This window comes from Protopterus annectens, chromosome 1.part1 (assembly GCF_019279795.1).
Source record: "Protopterus annectens isolate FY-2018-M chromosome 1.part1, PAN1.0, whole genome shotgun sequence".
Lineage (NCBI taxonomy): Eukaryota > Metazoa > Chordata > Ceratodontiformes > Protopteridae > Protopterus > Protopterus annectens.
This window is the reverse complement of record NC_056726.1, coordinates 1,692,937,124-1,692,959,623: the sequence shown is the minus strand read 5'-3', so window position 1 is coordinate 1,692,959,623 and position 22,500 is coordinate 1,692,937,124. Positions and strand designations below refer to the sequence as shown.

The 22,500-nt window shown below is 37.0% G+C and overlaps 1 protein-coding gene across 1 annotated transcript in view; it reads left to right on the top strand.

The window, feature by feature from the left end:
• Window positions 1–6,823: 6,823 nt before the first annotated feature.
• LOC122814033 (uromodulin-like) overlaps window positions 6,824–22,500 on the top strand; it is a 391,951-nt gene continuing 376,274 nt past the window's right edge. The window contains exon 1 of the mRNA XM_044086624.1: window positions 6,824–6,938. Coding sequence (XP_043942559.1) covers window positions 6,887–6,938 — 52 coding nt within the window. The 5' untranslated portion in view covers window positions 6,824–6,886. The remainder of the gene's footprint in view (window positions 6,939–22,500) is intronic.

Below are 22,500 nucleotides of genomic sequence, written 5' to 3'. Positions count from 1 at the left end.
AACATGTTATTTTAGTAACTTAATAAATTTATAAGAGCAATAATTAAAATTTTCCCCTAGTAAGTGATAAAATGTTGAGAGGTATGAGCACCATCTGTGTCTACAAAACTGTTGTCAATGCTTATGCTAATGTTAATGCCACAGACTGACTAGTCTTGACCCATCACTGTATATCGAGGATGAAATGAAGATGGCATATTAAGGAATAAAGTTGTTGTGTCTTTCGGCTTTTCCCAGTTAGGTGTCGCCGCAGTGGAACTCCGGTCCGCTAATGATTAGCAGTAGATTTTTACATGCCGAGTTGCCAGCCCTGATGCACAACCTTCAACGAAGGTACGCCCATTCACACCTGTCTCCACACAGAAGACGCTCTTAGCTGAGAATCAAACAGGACAATGTCTTACTGTGAGGCGACAACGCTACCACAGCACCACCACCACAGTCCATATTAAGGAATAAAGTATGTCTTCTTATTTTTGAGTTTATTTGGTATTTGTTGTAATCTGTTAGTCTACAATTGTACTATTGACTTATTTCACTTTAAACTGCCTTGTGGGTTAGAATGATTTTTGATTGCAGTTTTTAATATTTTAAATATAACATGGAAAACCAAGTTATCACCACATCAATTTTTCTGGCATTACATTGACATGGTGCTTCAATGCATATAATCTGACAGAGATGTATAACAGACTTTAAGACTCTTAAATTTGCTACATAATGAAAGCTTCATGTGTGGATTACAAGAACATTATATGTCTGGAACAGTAGAAATACAATTACTATTTACATTCTCTACTGATAAATCACTGCAATTCTGTGAAAAAGAAATTTATCTGCTTTTACTGTATTCGTGTTTCTTCCTACTTTATTTTGCTTTTGCATCATCTTAAAAGTACTCAATTGCATTTATTACTGTTTGGTGTAACTCATTCTAAAACTTTTAGTTTAAGCACTTGGGCTTCAGACCAGTTGTTTTACATTAAGAAGGTTTGTGGTCTGCACTGTAGTGGCAGAATAGGTAGCTTACATCCTTCTAAGTTGGGAACTGCTGATTGAGGGCTCAGTGTCTGTTATTCTAAAAAAATATTAATACTGGTTTAAGCACTTGGGCTTCAGGCCAGTTATTTTACATTAAGAGGGTTCATGGTCTGCACTCTTGTGGGAGGAGAGGCTGGACTCTGCCCTTCTGAGCTGGAAATTTCTGGTTAAAGACTTATAGCGCCTGCATATTTGAACTGCTTCTTACTGAAATTGGTATAACTTGTTTGCTGTAGCATAGACTAGATCCAGGCCTGCTGAATCTAGCTTTGTTTGTATAATTTGAGCACTAATCCAGGCATTCTTTAAAGTATTAAATTGTATTTATTACTGCTTGGTAGTAACTTGATTAAAGTGTAGCTATCATTCTAAGTCTTTTGGATTAAGCACTTGGGCTTCAGACCAGTTGTTTTACATTAGGAAGGTTTGTGGCCTGCACTGTGGTGGCAGGACAGGTAGCTTACATCCTTCTAAGTTGGGAACTGCTGATTGAGGGCTCAGTGTCTGTTATTCTAAAAGTGTATTAGTTTTGGTTTAAGCACTTGGGCTTCAAGCCAGTTATTTTACATTAAGAAGGTTCGTGGTCTGCACTCTTGTGGGAGGAGAGGCTGGACTCTGCCCTTCTGAGCTGGGAATTTCTGGTTAAAGGCTTATAGTGCCTGCATATTTGAACTGTTTCTTACTGAAATTGGTACACCTTGTTTGCTGTAGCATAGATTAGATCCAGGCCTGCTGAATCTAGCTTTGTTTGTATGCTTGCTGTTTGTTTGCTTGTAATTTCCCTGAAACACTAATTCCACCTAAAACGTGGCTTTTCAGCTCTTCCGTGGATCCCTAGTGATATCTGCATTGCTTACTGTACTTATTTCCTTGTTTCACTTGAAAGAAAGTTACTGTTTGTCATTTTTGCATTTAAGTTATCTGTAACACATTGCATTTAAGTTACCTGGCACTTGCTTACTAAAGCAATTATATAAGTCAGCACTAAAAAACTAAAAGCACTATACCCTCACAAACTCCCCTTGAGTACCTTGTTCTCCATTGGCCCTTTTTTCAATTATAAAGGAATTCCCAATACTATTCTAGCATGTACAAAGGTCAGTTGTCAATCTCCTTTCTGGTCCAGCTGGTGAATCTGGGAATCTTGAGGCAATGTTACAACTGCCTCATGTACACAGACAACCCTCTCCTCCTCCCAACAAATTCCAACACATGTGAGAGATGCAACCATATAGCCAAACTGGAGGCTAAGCTCTCTCAACTCAGTACTGGCGTAACCAGTCAGGAGGAGAAGGAAACAACACTCACTACAATTCCAATCTCACATAGACCTACCACGACAGCAAACCAAACACATAAACACACAAAAACATACTCAGATGCTCTAAATAAAAATCTGCCTAAGCAGCAGAGACCTCCAAAGCAGACACCCAAGCAACCGCTACCCCAAAACAAAACACGTGCAACACATAGCTCACAAAGCCAGTGTGCCGAACAGTCACAGCCCATAAGGCTAAACAACACACCTGATACACTTGTAATAGGTGACTCTATTGTGAGGCACACTGATGTCCCGCTCACCAGGTTGAACAAGGAGAAGGTCATGGAGAGCTGCCTGTCAGGCGCTAGGATACGCCACATAATGCAAGCACTCAGGTCACTCCAAGGCAAGTACAAATATGACTCAGTCATTGTCCATGCTGGTGTGAATGACCTGAGACGTACCTCCCTGGACTACATGAAAAGAGACATAGAGGAGCTCTCTGAGCATGTAGCCAAGGCCGGTATGACCCTGACATTGAGTAGCATCTTACCTCACCAAGAATGATGCCACAATATGAAGACAAGATGATCAATTTCAACAATTGGCTTAAGTATTGGTGTCATTCAAAGGGGATGCAATGCCTGTCAGCCTGGTATGACATGCTCGACAAGACACGATGCTTCACTAGGGACAGCTTGCACCTGTCACTCCTGGGCTTTTGGATATTGGCAAAGGCTCTTGCTACCCCCATAGTACCTTTTTTAGGCAAGGCTCAAAAGACAAACCCACCTCCATAGGTATCACAAGGGATAAGAAACTAAGAGTAATGCTACTCAATGCCAGAAGTCTAAACCTCAAGATGCATGCACTCAAAACTGTCCTTAGCATGGAGAACATCGATATCTGTGCAGTAACAGAAACCTGGTTAAAGGCTCCCGAGAGCACCCCAGCACTACCAGGTTATACCTCATACCATGCTTTTCGGCCCCAAAACTTGGACCGAACCACAAAAGGAGGGGGGGTATCAATATTCGTCAAAGATACCCACACCTCCAGGTTGGTGGCACAGCACGAAGTATCAGAGACTATCCATGTGCAACTAACAGTTGGTAAAACTTCCTTCCAGTTTATAGCCTGCTACAGACCACCTGTCCAAACCCAGGAACCCCACTCGGCCTTCCTGAGAACACTGGAAAATATGAAGGTCTCTCCAAACACCATTATATTGGGTGACTTCAACTACCCAAACATAGACTGGAAGCATTACTCTTGCTGCAACACCCTAGCCCAAAGGTTCTTAGAATTTATAAACTCAAATGCTATGGAACAACTTGTTACCACTCCCACAAGAAGGGAAAACATATTGGACCTGATCATCACCAACATGGGGACTCTATGCTCCAGACCAGAAGTGTATCCCTCACTGGTAAGATCAAACCATAAACTAATCTCACTGGATATTCACATCCCGACCCCACCCCCTGCCCAGAAAACCACAGTGAAAAACTTCTCTAAAGCAAATTTCATACTCCTCAAAACTGAGGTGGAATCCTTCAAAGCCCCTGGCCCTGTGGAAAATACGGCCCAGACCACAGAATCCTTTATAAATGCATTCTATGAACACCTTCAGTAATGCATCGATCATGCAATCCCAAATAAAACCAAGACCCAATCCTCCAAAGGCAGACGTCCTGTCTGGTGGACCCCAGCCATAAACAAACTATACAATAGAAGGAGGAAGCTACTACATGATAGAGCAAAATCCCAAAAAGGGAAGGCATCTCTGATCAGTATTAGCAAAATACTACAGGCACTCATAAAATCGTCTAAGGCCAGCTTCGAGAGAAAAATTGCACAGGACACTAAGGATAATCACAAGGTTTTCTTTAGTTATGTTAGGAACCTGGGTGGGAATTCCCAGATATGCTCAGAATTAGTCCAAAATGACAAAAATACACCGAACCCACAGACATTGCCAACATCCTAGCTGACAGGTTCAGTGCAAACTCCCCCCCCCTCCCCACCAAAAGGGCAATTATCTATCCCAGCAGAGTGCTTCCCCCCTGACATCTCAGCAAAAAATACAGCATCAATGGGACCAGACGGTTTCCCGGGCTGCGTCCTACATGAACTCCAAGAAGAGCTAAACCCAAACATAAAACTACTGTTCAATCTCAGCCTTACTACAGGATATGTACCCAAAGAGTGGCGTACAGCAACAGTGGTCCCTCTCCACAAAGGCGGTGCCTCAACAGATCCTGGAAACTATCGCCCCATAAGCCTGACTAGCTTGGTCTGCAAAGCTATGGAAAGGATCATCATGGACCTCATAAATAAAGATATTGAGGACCTACAGACACTGGATCCTACCCAGTTTGGCATTGTTAAGGGCATATCCTGCCTCTTAAACCTGGTCTATTTCTTTGAAACAGTCACCAAGGCCATTGACGAGGGGAAGGTTGTCCACACAGCCTACCTGGACCTTGCAAAAGCCTTCGATACAATACCCCACTTGGGCATTATTGATAAGCTCACCAGCTTAAATATAACCCCCTATGTCACTAGATGTGTTGCAAACTGGCTCAAGGACAGAACCCAAATGGTTAGAATTCCTGGAGCCATGTCAGACTCCAAACCAGTTACAAGTGGCGTCCCACAAGGCTCAGTCCTGGGACCTCTCTTGTTTGGTATATATTTCTCGGAGGTACAGGCCAACACGGAAGGACTGTGGCTGACCAAGTTCGCAGATGACTGCAAACTGGGCACCATAATCGACTCTCCAGCCGACACAAGCATCCTCCAAAAGGGCCTCATAGAAACAGACAACTGGTGCCAGAGCCATGGCCTCAAGCTAAATGCCAAAAAGTGTATAGTCATCCCCTTTGGCAAAAACAAAGTGCCCACAAATTACCACATAAGTAGTAATCCATTAAGTACAGAAGAAGTAATTAGGGACCTGGGGACCCAAGTTGATAGCAATCTCTCATTTGACAACCACGTGGCCAAAGTGGTTAGAAAAACATTTTATATAGCCCACCTAATCATGAAGGGATTCACATCTAGATCAGGGGAGGTCATCATGCCTCTTTACTCATCCCTCATCAGGCCTATAATTGAGTACAATGCCCCTTTTGGGCTGCACCTTACCAGACACCTGCAGCAAATGGAAAGACCCCAAAAGTACCTCACCAAGAGGATCAAAGGGCTCAAACAGATGCCATATGCTGCCCAGTTAAAGAAACTCCAGCTCTACTCAGTGGCATACCGCCTGCTCAGAGGCGATCTGTGCCTGACGTATAAAGCCATGTCCAACCCAGAATTAATGGACATGTTGCACCTCAGAAAATCCAAATCCCATCGAGCTACGCACTCGAGAGACTTGAATCTCAGCACTGAAATAAACAGGACATGCTGGAGGGACAGATTCATAACCCAGAGGCTCCCTTCACTCTGGAATAAAATCCCAGTCCAGGTTAGGCAGAGTCCCTCATTGACTCTCTTCAAGAGGAATCTTGAGTGGATGGGTGATCGTAGGTTTACCCCGGGTATCACTTCTGTGTCACTGTTAGACAGATGCACAGTATACTAACCTCGAAAAAGGGCATAGCAAAATTAATTTAAAATGTGTGGCAAAAGCCAAACACACTCTGGCTAGGCTTATAAATGCCCTAGGGCAGATAGCCTAGTATGAACCTATGAACCTATAAATATGCATTATACAAAAGGACATCAAAGAATTTAAGCTACTGACATTTTTTTTTTGAAATCCTGTATAAGAAAATAATGCTAAAGTGATGTCCTATTTACTCTAAACACTCTTAATCTAGATAATACTAGTTCTTCACACAAATCAGATCACTTCTTACCTTTCAACATTCTTCTACCTATTCTTATTACAATGTAAAGTGTATATTTAAGAACTATAGTAAACCTATAGCTCTTAAGTTGCAATTATGTTTCTATATCTGTACTTTACAGTATCAGTATTTATACTCTACTGTCGCTCCTTCTACTACAGGCTTTCAATGTAGTACATCTATGAAAATTGTAATTATGTTTCAGTATATATACTCTACTCTTCCTCCTCCTACTACAGACTTTCAATGTAGTATATCTATGAAAATTGCTCCCCCACCAATTATTAAATATAACTGGATTACATTCTACAAGTCACTCATTTTCCTGATCAATTTCTTGTTTTCTTCACTTTTTTTTAGAATAAAAAGAATCATTCTCTCTTTTCCAGAACTAGACTATGCAACAATGCCACTAATAAGACTACTTACATGAATGTATTTTATCCAGCATTATATGTTTAACAGTAATGTCAAGTCATGTGTATGTAAACCTTGTATTTGTAATTGTAATTATTGTTACATGTTAAATGTGGAGCTTTTCTCCCCAGGCCTCCACTGAAAAGGATTTTTGTCCAGTTGTACTTCCCCAGTAATCAAATGCAAAATAAAATATCATAAAAAAACATGATTTCATTAAAGGTAAAGTCATGCATGTATTTTCTTCTTTTTCACAGGTGTGAATTAGTTATCCAAGTACAAAGCACGGAATAAACCAAAACGAACTATGAAGGGGATACTGGGGATTCTCCTTGTCACAGCTGCGGTCATTAAGGAAGGTAAATAAAAGCTATGATAAGCAGGCAGAAATTCCTTGATGCAACTATTTATCTCATTACCTTTTTTTTTGAAAAAATGGATATAAATGAATGTCAGCTTTACTTTTTAGGCATATATTTTGTTTCTTTTAATTATGACAGCTTGGAATAACCTTATGGGCTAAAGTATTGAGAATCCGTTTTGTGATCAAAACACTATCACTGATTTTCTTCATAAATAGCATAACAAAATGTTCACCAAAGGAGTGAAACTTCAGAAATGGATTCCATGTTTCTTTGTTCAAAAATAAACAAGAAAGATATACAGTGTGATCCTCAAATCAGTCTTAATACTGTCTTGTAAAAGAGAACAAACTGTATTTCAGCAAGAGAAGAAAAGACAAAACAGGTGCAGAAAACAGGTAACCCTGGTCACCCTACTGTTTTATCCTAGTCTTGCCCACACATCACATTTCAGCTTTTATGGACACTGTATGTCCACAATTATCTGACAGATTTAGATTTCTTCCCTGGCTGTTCGTCACCACAGACATCAAATCATTGTACTATGATCTCCGTCCATGCACAAACATTCACACACACAGACACATACACACACACACACACACACACACACACACACACACACACACACACACACACACACACACACACCACACTAAAACAATGATAAACAGCAAATGTGCAACTTGCCTGTCCATACACACACACACACACACACACACACACACACACACACACACATACACACACACACAAACAAGCATACACATTTGTCCAGAAATTGTTTCTAGACTAAATGCTTTCTTCCTTCCATAACACTTTTCCCCCTAATAGTTAATAGCGTCACCATCTGTACAAAGATGATCCTGGTTTTGTAAATCTACTTTTTGTGATAGGTATGCCAGCAATGTTTTATTTCATTTGCCGATATATTGCCGGAATCTAACAAACAGTAATCGGACACCTCTGTAGGTAATATAGTCTGTTCCAAGAATTTTCTCCAGACCCTTCTGGATACATGTACAAGGCAAATTCCTTCCTCCATTATTCTGCCCCTATATCTTGCACTATTATGCCTTTTCTGGATATTAATTATTTTTTCATAATTGTAATTAAGTACATTAGTTTACTGTATGTATAGCGATTCCCACAGTTTCCTTCACAATAGCCCCTATCACCCAAAACATGTAAACAATGGTTTGTCACACTTAGTTTTTTTTTTTTATTCTGAAATTAACACAATGAAGATGATGATGATAATCAGCTTCCAACTTTATGTCAATATCTTTAGTCAGTAAAAGATGTTATTGTCTCATAGATAGAAAACTCTAGTGTGTCAATTACAAACCTTGCAAATATCACAAATATCAACCCAAAATGTGGTACACTGTCACAATGCAAATATACGGCCCATTTGAATTAACAAACTGCTGCACCAGTTCAAATTTCAGGGATATCACCACTATTTTTTGTATTTTACAGTAACACCTTAAAATTAGTGTTTTGATATATCCTCATAATGATGACCATGCATTCTTCAGTATCATTTGGAGGGCTGATATGTGCACATCACAAGCATCCAATCCCAGCCTGGAATCAAGCACTACAAGCAAACTTGCTGTTACACTTGTACATTTACCTGCAGTGTTATTCAAACTCCAGGTCCAAGGGGTACCATTTGCATAAAAAAGGAGTTCTCATCCGTATTTAGTAATATAATTGACTACAATATTAGCTATAAATGTTCCAGTATTTTTGTTGGAGATACTTGAAAAATTATAGATGACCATTAAAAAGAACACTAAAAGGCAGACAGAAATAATGGTTGCTGCAAAATCTATTGTACCCCATTTTACCAGTCAGGTGACTATCTCAGTCATTTGTCTGTCTGCATTCTTCAGAACGATTTCTGTAACACTAAACAGAGAAGAAATACTGAAGCCAGTTTTATTATTTGCCTCTCCTCCCAGTGGCTCGGTGACTTTATGAATCATTATTGCAAAGTACATTTTCTTTTTTTTTATAAACATCTTTATTGAAAACATTAATCTAATGAAGAGATATTTTGAAAAAAATTGAATAAGTTGAATTTTTTAAATTACAATACATACTAAACCTAGAGTACTTGATAATAGTTTTCACTCTTACTCACAAACAATGGCTAATCTACAATGTATGTACTGTACCTGTGTACTATGTATGTATTCTGCCTATGTTCCAAATTTCAGCTGTATACCACAAATCTATTAATTACCTTTATTTCTTTTTTAATTAATATTTTTTGTTTGTTCCCTCCACTGTAACTGTTGATGTGCCGCATACCACTGTAAAAACATGTCTTTTGTAAGTTGTGTGTATACTGATCATGTTTAACTAAATGTATCTGTATTTTTTTCTTTGTGGAGCTTTTCTCCCCAGGCCTCTGCTGAAAAAGGGCCTTTTCGGCTCAAACACCCCTTGTTAACAAATGTAAAATAAAATAAAATAAAATAAATACAATATTTAAAAAGAAAATATTAATACAATAACTATAATAGCACAGTAAACTATGTACAATGATGTTTATTTATTTATTTATTTATATTTGTTGACCGGGAGTGTCTGACTGGACGTAGGTCCATTTTCAGCGGAGGCCCGGGGAGAAAAGTTCCACAGTTAAAACAAACAGACAGTAGTTACATTGGATTACATAGCGATTAACAATTTCCATAGCAATTATTTACAACATATTTACAGATGAAGAACATAGTACATCAGTAGACAACTAGAATCTATCTTTGAAGTACATAACAGACTAACAAATGTTACAATAAGAAGTTCCTGCTGTATAATAAGTACTAGGCTTATGAGCATCTGAGCTTGCTATAATCAAGGTAGTTAGTGGAGTGAAAAGAAATGTAGTGGTTGGATGGGGTGGTTGATATTAGAGTGGGAGTTGCAAGGGCATAGCCAGCATGTTTTTAGGTGTGCTTTTAGTAAAGTTTTGAAGTAGGTGCATGATGGTATGGAGGTTATTGTGGGTGGAAGGGAGTTCCATAATTTGGGTATGGTGCAAGAGAATAGTGCTTCACCAGCAGAGTTATTGGCTTTAGTGATCTGCAAGTGATTTTTGTTGCTGGATCTTAGATAACAAGATCAATTAATTTAAATTTGGCAGAAGAAAAGTGAAAACAAAGAATAAAAAATAAAAAAAAGAAAGGATTACTGCAGTAATCATTTATCCAGTTCATTAACTAATTCATGTACATTTTCCCATTTGTAATATAATTTTGTATTCCTTGTAGATTTAGATTTGATATTTAACATTTCTAATTTAGATATTTCTAAGAGAAGACCTTTAAACTCTTTAAATAAGGGAACTGATGAGGAATTCTAATTTCTTGTAAACAAAGTACATTTTCTGTGTCCCCATCTTCTTACTTTCCCCTGTCTTCCACATATTTATTTTATTTTTGGTTTTATTATTTGACTCTCTGTTCTTACCTATCAATTTTCTTACCCTGGTTTTTCAAACAGGTCCATGTGCAGCAATTTGCTGGTTCACCTGCTCTCTACAGCCCCTCATCACTTTTTTGTTCTCCCTGTCCCTATCTTTTTTGCCCTTCAACTTTGTGCATGTCTTTGCATGTGTGTGTGTGTGTGTGTGTGTGTGTGTGTGTGTGTGTGTGTGTGTGTGTGTGTGTGTGTGTGTGTGAGTGTGTATATGTGTGTGTGTGTGTTTGTGTGTGTGTGTGTGTGTGTGTGTGCATACATGTGTGTGTGTGTGTGTGTGTGTGTGTGTGTGTGTGTGTGTGTGTGTGTGTGTGAGTATGTATACGTGTGTGTGTGTGTGTGTGTGTGTGTGTGTGTGTGTGTGTATTGAAATGCAGTTTTTCATTTCTTCCAACTGTGTAGCAATTTTTAAATGTTTCCTATATTCTTGCTTAAATATTAAATATACAGTTATGTTAATGCTGACAGCGGTCTAATAAGATGACTAAAGTAAAAGCATCTACCAGAATTTACTTTTAGCATGTATGTTATTATTTAAGTTTTGCAAGAAAAGTTTATTGTTAAATGTCATGTTTGTCTAAAATCACCTGACATTCTGTTTTGCTAAAATCTTGGTAATGATGTTCAGCATTTGTCACATCAAAAGGTGAGTTTAAAAAGGGATTGGTTATTTTTTTCATATTTTGTTTTATCAGGGGATTTCCTCACAGATATATGTAGTCATATGATATGTTTATTTTATTTTACTTTGTTAAATCTGGGTTGTGTGCTGGATCATTTCAGGCTCAGTCTAACAAGAAAACAAAAACAAAAAAAAAAAAAACAATTATTACTTTCCAGGAAACATACATTTCAGATTACCCAATTAATAAGTAACTGAAGGATGTTAGAGTACAGTCGTATTATTAATTACACATAGCGAACAATGCAGGAATGCAATCATATTTATTTAAGTATGAAAACACATTATTAATTAACTACTGAGTTTAAAAAAGATGAACCAGAAGTCATCTCCATCGTAAATAAGGATAGAGCCTGTGCCTAACCTGAAGTAGCTCTGGTCAGTGGACTGAGTGCTGGGGTAGATGGTGTAGTAGAGTGAGAACATGATGTCAACACAGGATGTTACATACTGAGCATATGAAGATGATTTTCTCCTACTCTGGGCGCACTTAATGTGAGAAGGCCTAGAGTTTCACTCATGGATGGGAACTTAGAAACATGAGTTACAAAACAATGGATGCACTCTAGCCAAACAAAGTAGAGCACATCCATATATAAGGCTCATGACTGCTGGGGCTGAACACCATATTTGTCAGCCAGTCAAAAAATAAAATTCTGACTCCACATTTAGTAATGGCTGACATACTCTGCTCTTGCTTCTATATCTCTGATATACTTTTCACTACTAGACGAGGAAGAGGAGTAAATAGGCCTGATAGGAGAAGTAGGACTTAAAGTCTAGAAGGGTTAGGTGAGGGCAAAAAATGGCATACTGGACTGGTAATGGCACTTATAGTATAACCATCATACTACACACATGGTTCTTTGGATTTCCTGCACTTTGCAAATATAAATGTCTGCAATGTCTACATTCCTGAATCACTAGGTAGGCTTAGGGTTTTAGCTTTTCTCCATTATCCTACCACATATTATAATTTGGTTTCCTTTGACCTATGTCTTCCTGCTGGGCATCAAGTCAAATTGCATTTACTGTAGTGGAGTCACATTTCTCTTCTTCCACTACTTAAGCTTATTGATTTTCTGCCAAATGATGCATTAATCAGAAGTTATTACTACATGTGGTAAAATGCTTCTGTGGATGGTAACAGTCTGGAAGCTATAAGATACAAGTAGAAAAATCCAAGAGATTCAAAGGAGCTGAACTGGTAAAATAATTTTTTCAGTACTACTGTTAAAAAAATAATTTATTAAGTATTACTGTTACAATAAAATGACTCATTGTGAAATTAAACTACCTTAATAAAGCAAGATGTGGGAAAAAAATTAAAAGAAGTATCATTAAGATGACAAAAAGGTTTGACAAAGCAACCAATGAAGTTGAACTGGACAGAATTAACAAAAAGTGGTGCTTGTACCACTGGAGTGGCAAATTACTCTTCTGCATAGATGATATTTTTAAGCATTCCTGCTATATATAAACACAGAACAGACGACTTACTGCAGTCCTGTCTAGATACAAGGCAAGAAATTGTGGAACAAAAAATCCCCCTCCCCACAGCTGACTGTAACCTCAGCATCAGATGTTAACCTTTTTCTTACAAAAATGTATTTGCTTAACACTTGTTGACAGGAAAGTCCTACTAAGATAGAGCCTATTTTCACCAGAGTCCCATGGAGAAACATTTCAGATGCATGTCTTTGGAATTTGGGAGGAAACTGGAGGAAACCCACATGAATGCAAGAAGGACATGCAGACTCCACACAGAAAGCTCCCCAGCTGAGAATTGAACCAGCGAACCTCTTGCCATGAGACAAGAATGTTAACCATTGCACCACTCATTCCCATCTGAAAAATCTATTTTTCAGAGAAAATCTGTTCTTATTTATATTCAAAAAAATTTAATATAAAATTTCACTAATAAGCAGCAACCTCAGAGGAAAACAATACGTTTGCACTGAAGAGTAGATTTTCAACACAGATAGGAAAACTGAACAACTCAGGTTGAGTACATATGCACTGTCATGTAAGAACCTCTGTAGAGATAACACTCACAGTTCTCTTCCATGTAAAAGGGAGATACAGTTCCTATTTTCACAGGATGGAGGCACTCCAGATTCCATGAACAGTCAAACTCAGACTTAAAACAAATATAAATATAAATCTAATTCATAATATAACAAGGAAAGGTACAGTGAATCTGGAGTGCCCAAAAAATATCATTAGGTGATCTATCCACACACAGCCAAAACTACTGACATTAAGGGCCCTATAGCCAAATTTGACATAGCAGGCTGGATCATCCAGACATAATTAATCAACTCAATTCTGTGTCACAAAGTCTTACAATAATGGGATCAGTTCTTCATTTTAAAGGACTTTTATTTTACCTAGCAATCTATCTAGCTGTTTGGATATAATTCTCTGGCAGAGTATCATTGGTCACTTCAGATTTTTAAGAAATGGTATTTTGATATCATGTAGTAATACTAAAATACATAGTACTATATCTTTAGAACAACTAAGATCATTGTTAAGGAATGAAAGGAACATTTTATATAAGGTAGATATAATATTACAGGAAATTTTTGACACTTCTTTGACAATCATGGCACATAGACTGTGGAAATATGGGCAGTCCTTGTAAATATGGGAATTAGTGACTTGCAGTATTGCCAGTGTAATCTGTACCCCAGAACACATTTCCCTAATCAGGATACTGGTATGTAGCATCACCTTTAAAGTGTGCAGAAAGCTGGCCATAACTGTATCACAACCACTGTGTTTGCGGCACAAACAAATTATCCTTTACTGGGCTGACACCAAATCTCCTGGGATCTCCTTAGTCCAGTTTCATATCAGAGATCCAGTTTCTGAATGGCTTTTGTGAGGACCTCATATATTTTACCCATCCCTAGCATTATTTGCCAAGTCTGCCATATTCTAGTAAACAACAGAGTGTCATAATGTATTTTAGGTTCGCTATCATTTTCATATATAACAACCATTTGATGCACAGACCTGGAAATGTTTAGTTAAAGGGACACAAGAACATATGGGAAATCTGCTAGACTTGTCACTTCAATACCATTCTTAAAAGAAAGGATTGACTCAAAGAGTCCATTAATCAACCCGAGATCTGAAGGAGCATTTTGTCAAATGAGGAATATTGCCTTATATGACATTACGTAGTATGACACGAGGGCAAGACTCATCAATGTATTATGGCATAACAGGCCTGGCAGAATGAATTTAGTTTGCTCTAAGAATCCCATTGTAACATTATAGAAGACATCACAGAGGTCATATTCTCCAGAACCAGTGAGTCACGTCATGACTGGCCATGAACTTCAACTATCATTGTGATAAATTTGTTTCTTAAATGTAGAAGCATGCTGTAAGAAAATATAGTTAAACCCAACATATGCAGAAATGTCTTTATTCGTTTTATGGTCATATACACTCACAACCTTGAATCAGGCCTACTTGATCTGTGCAAAACAATATGTGGGATCACAGCCTACCATGGCAGAGCTGCTTGCTTATAAATGAACACAAGACCCAGGATGGTTCTGAATTATCTCCTGTTCCATAAGTAGGCACTGATGACAAAGCAACAAAAGTTCAGTTGCTATTACAAAATGAACCACTAAAGCAGTAAAACAGCATCCTCTTCTTTATAAATTAGAGACATCAAATAAGGAGTTTAGACCCAGAATTATAATAAGCCTACATCCGGGGTGATGAAACAATATAAAAATTCATTTCCTAAAACCAGTGCTAGATACAGTACATTCAATGGTTAAGAAGATAAAGTCTTTAGAATTCAGAAAAATGGTGGTGATTTTATTTGTAGGTGCCTGTGTTGATCCATTCTGCAAATGTTTATTGGTTTAACAGTCATCAAAGCACAGGCAGTGTGGCTAAAAAGCATGTGTTTAGATAAAAGACTTTAGCTCCCATTTAATATAAAGCTAAAATGTATCTGTAGTACATATCTGAAGAAATTTGCAGTACTACTACTTTTTCAGGCAAATGTTCTGATAATGGTGATATATATCATGGAAAAACACATGCGGTACTTCATTTGGAAAGTGAAATCAGTACTAATTTTGGTGTGCAATCTGTATGAGTGCAACATCCAGCCACCAGTTAATACCAATATTTGAGTGTATTAAACCATTATTCATATTTCATGACTATAAAGTCTTTAAAGGATAGCCCCCATGCCAATGAGGTATGCACCATTTTAAGTGCATTTATCTGTGGCAAGGTTTTTTTTGTCATTATCATTGATATAAGCTTCCCCTTCACTGCCTCTTAGTAACTAGGTATGTATAAAAATAAAATCATTCCTACTTCTTCTAAGATTTATAAAAGCAAATCAATGGAGTCTCTGAAGCTGCCATTGCATACTTCGTATGCTGATGATTATTTCCAAGACAAATGCCTCATCAACATAAATATGAGGCTGATAACACTTTATTATAAAACATGTTATTATATAATAATGAATGTTTGAGCAGTATTAAGTTCTTTGAGTTCCCAAGATATTTCATCTTTACTTGCTAAAGGTATGTAGGTGCTTATGAGTTACTGTAGGCGCCACAGTAGTGTAGCGGTTAACATTGTCACCTCACAGCAAGACGGTCTCTGGTTTGATTTTCGACTTGCGTGCCTTCGGTGTGGAGTCTGTATGTCCTCCCTGCATTTGCATGGGTTTCCTCTGGCATTACAAAGACATGTAGTAGGTGAACTAAACAATCTATCTGTCCCTAGGTGTGTGTGTGAGCCCGTGCTAGCTGCCTGATGTACCACATAGTGCATAAATGGGAAAGAGAGAGCTCATGAGTTAGGAGAATTGATTGTAGCTACTTAAAAAAAAGAAAAGCTCTTGTGTGCACAGCTGCTAATGAGTTATGAGAACTGAATGTGACTGCATTGAAAAAAATAGATAAATAACTCCCCATGTGCACAACAAAATAGTACAAAAAATACAATGAGAGCTCTTGAAGAATGTTTTAGTCAGTCAGAAATGAGGGTGTCATATTTGGAAGATAATCACAATTTAATATCAACAAAAGTGAACTTTGTGAATACAGCACTTGAACTGCTTAAAGCTGTAACCGTGTCTTTAGAAGGAAGGTCTTGTCAAGAAAACTTCAAAAGTCATGTATTAGGGGAAGACTATACACAGGAAGATATGTAAAACACTCAAAATTTTGCAACCTCAGTTCAATGTACATATTTGGAAGACCATCCCCACACATCAGTCCTGTGCTTTAGGCATACGATTATTAAGTGCAGCAAATGCCTGCTGGGTCAGAATGTATGGTCAAATGAAGGGGTGGATGACAATGTAAAATGAGATGTCATTTAACTCATGATGTAAAATGTAGAACTGAAATGACTCAAAACATTCAGAAATAAATACAGAAAGACATGCAATTCAAAATGGCATAACCTAAAGCTGTAGCATTTATGTAGAATGTCTCTGACTATAAAGTACAGAACAATGTATAGCTTTCACACAGTTGTAAGACGTTTTTTAGCTCAAAGTGAGTCTACAAGTAATTGGTCAAGCCATAGTAAAACTCAGATGCTCATGAAATGAAAAATGTTTGATGGCCTGTAGTGAGGTATTAGAAAGTCCAGAATTCAAAACATGTGGTAGGGAACATTTGATAGAAAGGAATATTTAAACTGAATGCATGGTTAATAATTGAGTAGATAAGACATGAATGAAATACGTGTATTGTGACTTTGCTATCTGGTTCAGGCATATATATGTGAGCCTAAATTGTTGCATGAACATAGTATGTGAAAGCAATTGTTGGTATAGTATGACATCTTTCATTAATTGCGGACTTCCTTTATGCAAGCTGGGCAAAATTGTAATTCAACATTCTCATGTAGTTTAGTCAGAATGTGTTAGCCGGTTCAAGCTGCAAATGAACAAATGGAAATGAGTACCATAAATTGTCAAGCGCAACGACAATTCATGGTGCTTTCTGCCAAACACTAATTTATTGAAGCAGTTAGGTGTTCCAGATATTTCGTCTGGATTTCTTATTTGCATGTTTGACAATATTAATCAGTATTGATTTAACAGGGCTTGACTGAACTAAATGAAAATGCCACTGTGAATTTGAATAGTGTGAATACCAATATAGTCTTTAACTTGGAAAACTGGGTGAAATTCATTTATAGCATGAGGAAACCACTGGTAATTTCATTGAACCAAATTTATTTGAAAATATATACCAAATCCTGCTTGATAAGTAAATAATTTCACCATGTTAGGCTATTCGCTATATTATTTATGACTTTCTTAAGTTTTCTCTTTTTAAATATATCTTGCAAGTGACATTTTGTATTTAGTAGTGCAGGAGATTGTTTTGAAAATATTTGTTGGTTCCACTAACATTGATTACGATACAATTTCTTAAACAGATTATACAGATATGTTTATCTAAGTAGGTGCCCACTGTAGCGATGAGGCTCTACTAAATCAAAGTGAATTATTTATGTGATAGCAGCTTTGTTGCTGGAGCTTGTTTGAAGGTTAAGTGAATCTGGTGTGACAATTTGTATGTGCACTATTTTGTTTGTGTTGAAAGATATACAACACAAGAGAAAGTTTTCTGATAAAAGATTCTTAAACATGCATACGCTTACTATGAATGTCACAAGATATATGTGTTCACTTTACTTATATGGCTTCCGCAACTAATAATGTATTGGGAGGTTCTAAACAGATCAATCACCAAGCACATGGTGCAATATGAGAACTGGGTCAAAGACTTAATCAAGCCTCAGACCATATAAGTGATCATGGAGCAGTCAATGTGTGTCGTATGTTTTTAACTGAATGGTGATTAAACCACTGTGAAAATGTGCAGTTATTGCAAGTTAGTTTCCCAAGTATTATCCTTTGAACATGGCACAGATGAGTGTAAAATGTGTATTTTATCTAAAACACTCTACTATGAAGAAATGGTCTATTTATGTACTTGGTAAATGATGGACTGACCCTGCTCATGGGGTGGGGGGCTTGTCACATCCCCAAAAATAAACATTGTACTTATAAGAAAAGTGCAGAGTTATTTATGTTACTTACATAACGGTTTAATGCACTAAGCTGCTACCTACTGATTTCTACTCTAAATGCTTTTGACATGCTCACTGAAGTAACAGTGAAATTGATATGCTACCAGAGTTCTTTATATTTAATATATTTGGACATAACTATGAAATGTGAATGAAATACAGACATCTCTACAAAATGCACATACAAGGATTCAAATCATGTAGCCTTACAAATCCTATAGAGAATTATGGCTTGATCTTATTATTTAAAGTGCACTCCTCTGTTAGACAGGGAATTAATGAATAAATAATATAAAAAGGAGTTACACATAATTTATTTTTAAACAGTGAAATATGTGTTTACTATCATGGATTATTAAAATAGCGAACACTGTATAATCAACCCTTAAAAATCAAAACTGCAAAATGCCGAACACATAGAACAGCAAACTTTTTCCATGGGAAAAAAAAACGCAAACACAAAATAAAGTGGGTGGCTTTGCCCCCCCATACCACCCCTACTTAAATATACCAACTCCGAGATCACACCGCAGTGGAGGAAATGGCAAAGTCCCAAAAACGGCCTAGTGATTTTTTTTCCCTGGGAAAAAAAATCACTGTTCCATGTGTTTGGGATTTCATGGTTTCGATTTAAAGCAGTTGATAAAGCAGTGTTTGCTATTTTAAGCATTCACTGATTTAATAGGGAACCATTTTGAGGTATATGTATCCTTCTATGTGCAGGAGGATGAAAGGTTAATCAGGACTACTTTATACTGACAATTCTTATCAGCCATATCATGAGATTTGTAAATACTTTAACTTTTGTTAGGGTGTTTGTAAATATTGTAATAGGGTATTGTTGGATTTAATTCTTAGATCTGTTATGCTAGTCCTGTTAGGAGTTTATGAGGTCACACCCAGGAATAGTACACTGCATGCTGGTTCTGTATTATGGACTTGGCCCATTTTAATGTGGTGATGTTATAATGTGAATACATTTTTAAAGGCAGCTGCATATTGGTGTAAGCTCGTGAGCATTTTCAAAGTTGCAAGTGTTACATATTTTCAGGTTTAAGCATGGGGCTTACTATGAGCAAAAATGAGCTCTTACTGGATGACAACTGGAAAAAAAGTAAAAATAACACAAAAAGATAGTCTTATAGAATCTCTATGGTATCTAGGTTTCTCAAGAAAGTCAACTTTTTTTTGCTTTTATTGTACCGAGTAGATACTAGTATTTTTGGTACAGGAAAATGACATGTTAGGCTCCCAAGTTTATGGCTGTAAATGAAAATAACTTCCAAATATTTTTCTTGTCAGTGATTCAACCAATAGATGCAGTGTGGTGATCCTGAGAAAGAATTACTTTCTGTTTGAAATAGTGCAAACCTATGTTGACTCAAACAAAAGAGATTTGTTATGGTAGAAAGTAAAAAGTCATGTACTGATAAAATTATTGTTTATACTATTAGTATGAGGTTAGTATGATGAAAGGAAACTTTTTCTGCATCATATATATAATGCAATATCCTGTAATAGGCATGGTTATTTATTGGCTGGAGGTTAAACCAAACACATGGTTTATACACATACAAACTAGTGTAAAATATTACAAATAATAATAGATTTAATACATTTAAGGACTTTGAATATACTTGTTTGATTGATCTTGGTCCTTAATTCCTGAATGTATGACCTACACTTTCTTTTCTAATCAATGCAATACATGCTGTAGAATAGATTTTATTTATGCTTTTTAAGTCATGAAACTATGACTTGGATGCAAAACAGAGCATAATTCAGATCATAACTTAATACAGTTAAAATAAATCTTCAAATGGAATAAACTCCTTGACCTCACTATTTAATCGTGAGTTGTGTATGGAAAGTGATATCAAGGAAGAGATGCTGCAGTTTTTTAACTCCATTTTGAGAATGATCTGGATGAGAATATGTAATTTCATATTGAATATGTGACATTTTTAGCAACTCTAAGGAGTATAGTAACGCTTCCTATCTAAAATACAGAAAAGAGAAAATAGCTGAACTACAGAAGGCAACATCTAAATTAGATAAAGATTGATACGATATGATAAGTCAAAACATACAGACATGATGAAGCATGAAGTTTAATTATGAATTATTCATGCTGCAGATCAATCCAAATTTGAAAAGATGCACTACATTCAACCAGACACTGGGTGCTTGAATACCATTACCTCATAGTCACTAACTCGGGCTAGCTGAATAAGCTCCGTGGCATGTGCTATAACTGCATAATGCTACAGTGTGATGTACTAGTTAGGTAGGAGTTCTAATCCCAGACATAATGCATGGCCATCTGTTCAAGCTTGAACTCAAATACTTTATTTGAATGAGATGCAGTAAACATTGGGAGAGAGTGCAGCTGTAGCACCTTGCCTGAACATAGTGCTTGAGTTCGAGCAAGATGAGTGTACAAGTTGGGGTTTTAGGTAGTGACTGGGAAGGGGCTTAAAAAGGGAGTTTTAGGTTTATGGAGGGTGAAGGGAGCTTATGTTTAGGTACTGGGCAAGGTATTTTAGTGTCATAGAGTAAACAGAGACTTTAGGATTAAGGAAAGTGAGTGAACATTTAGATTTAGAGAGTGGTTGGGGATTTGGGTTAGGGGTGACAGTCCTAGCATTAGGGTAGGTGGCTAGGTGGGAGTTTTTATGGTTAGAGCTAGGGTTCAGGATGAGCTATTTAGTTAAGTGGGGTTGAGTGGTGTAAGGAACAGAAATTTTACTAGGATTGGGATGTCGGGCTTGTGAGAGTTAGGACACTTGCCAGTTAGAACAAATATCTGTCCAGTCACTTTATTTATTTATTAATTTATGTATGTATGTATGTATGTATGTATTTATTTATTTATTTAATCAGTTATTCTATTTGGTAACTGGAGTGGAGCTCTGATCCAAATGGACCTATTTCTCAGCCCGGACAAATATAAAAGACAGTAAGCAAGAAGTTAACATGAAGTATTATGAATACAAAAAATGTTGTGAAGATAGCAATGAATCAATAATAACAACAATAATAATAACAAAGTACACTGTACAAGGGACAGCAGGAAGCTGTGGCTAGAGTAAGGAGAGAAGATGAAGAAGAGAGTGAAATAGTGAAGAGATAGAGTACAATGAGTAAAAGACAGCACAACTAAATTAATACCACACAGACATTAACTATAAACTATATATTCAGTGTGGACAAGATGTCACATAATTGTTTAGGGAAATAATGTGATGATGACAAATATATCTGGCTGGTGAAGAGGAGACTGAGAGATGAGGTGATATGTCCAGAGGGGAAGCATTTGCACACTGACTTGGACTTGTGATGATCTTATAGTTGAGCACAAAATGATGGGTACAAGGTGAAGTTTAAAAGATTAGTGAGAGGGATTCACCTGGTTGGTCTGGAGAGAAAGTGAAACATTTTAGAGGACCAAAATAATTATTTTTCTTCCACATTTGTTCTAGGTGAAGGAGAAAGTTCAGTGTGGGATCAACCCATATACCAAGGTATCTGAAGCTGAAGAATTGATCAATGGGATTATCAAGATGGCGTGCCATTTGGGGAATGGAACAAACAGCATTGTTTTAGTTTTGAAAGTGTTCAGAATTAGATTTTTGTTATTAAGCCATCTAATAAGAGAAAGAAAGTCAACTTGTAGTTGTTGCATGGCTGAAGAGGTCAGGTTTGAGTGAAATAAGCCAGTGTCTTCAGCAAAAAGTAAAACAGACAGAGAGAGAGTTGAGGAAGGTTAGATTGTAGTTTATTAATGAAAATGGAAAAAAGAAGGAGAGCAATGGACTTTAAGGAGAGGGTAGAAACAAAGAAGATTCTCTGAAATTGGACAGAGAAGTACTGATTGGATAGATAATTTTTAAACCAGGGAGCTGTATCTGGGTGAGTTTCAGCTTCAGTTTGGTGCTCTAGCAGAATGTTATTCCCAACAAGATTGAAAGCTTTGGTGAGATCAATAAAGATGGTTCCAGTGAGGAGGTCTTTGTCCATAGCCAGGAGGATATCAGCAATTGTTTAGAGTACTGTAGAGGTGTTTCTACCAGCCCAAGGCATGTTATTTTGAGAAAAATAAACAATATTGGAGATGTAATGGGTGAGTTGATTATAAAATAAAAAAAAATATGAGCACTTGCATTAGACCCATTTTGTTTGAACTTCATGCTGCAATGCATTTTTGAAATAAGAATGAAAGCAAAAACATTAAAATGGCAAATATCCCTTCTATGCTGCTGGTAAATATTGTAA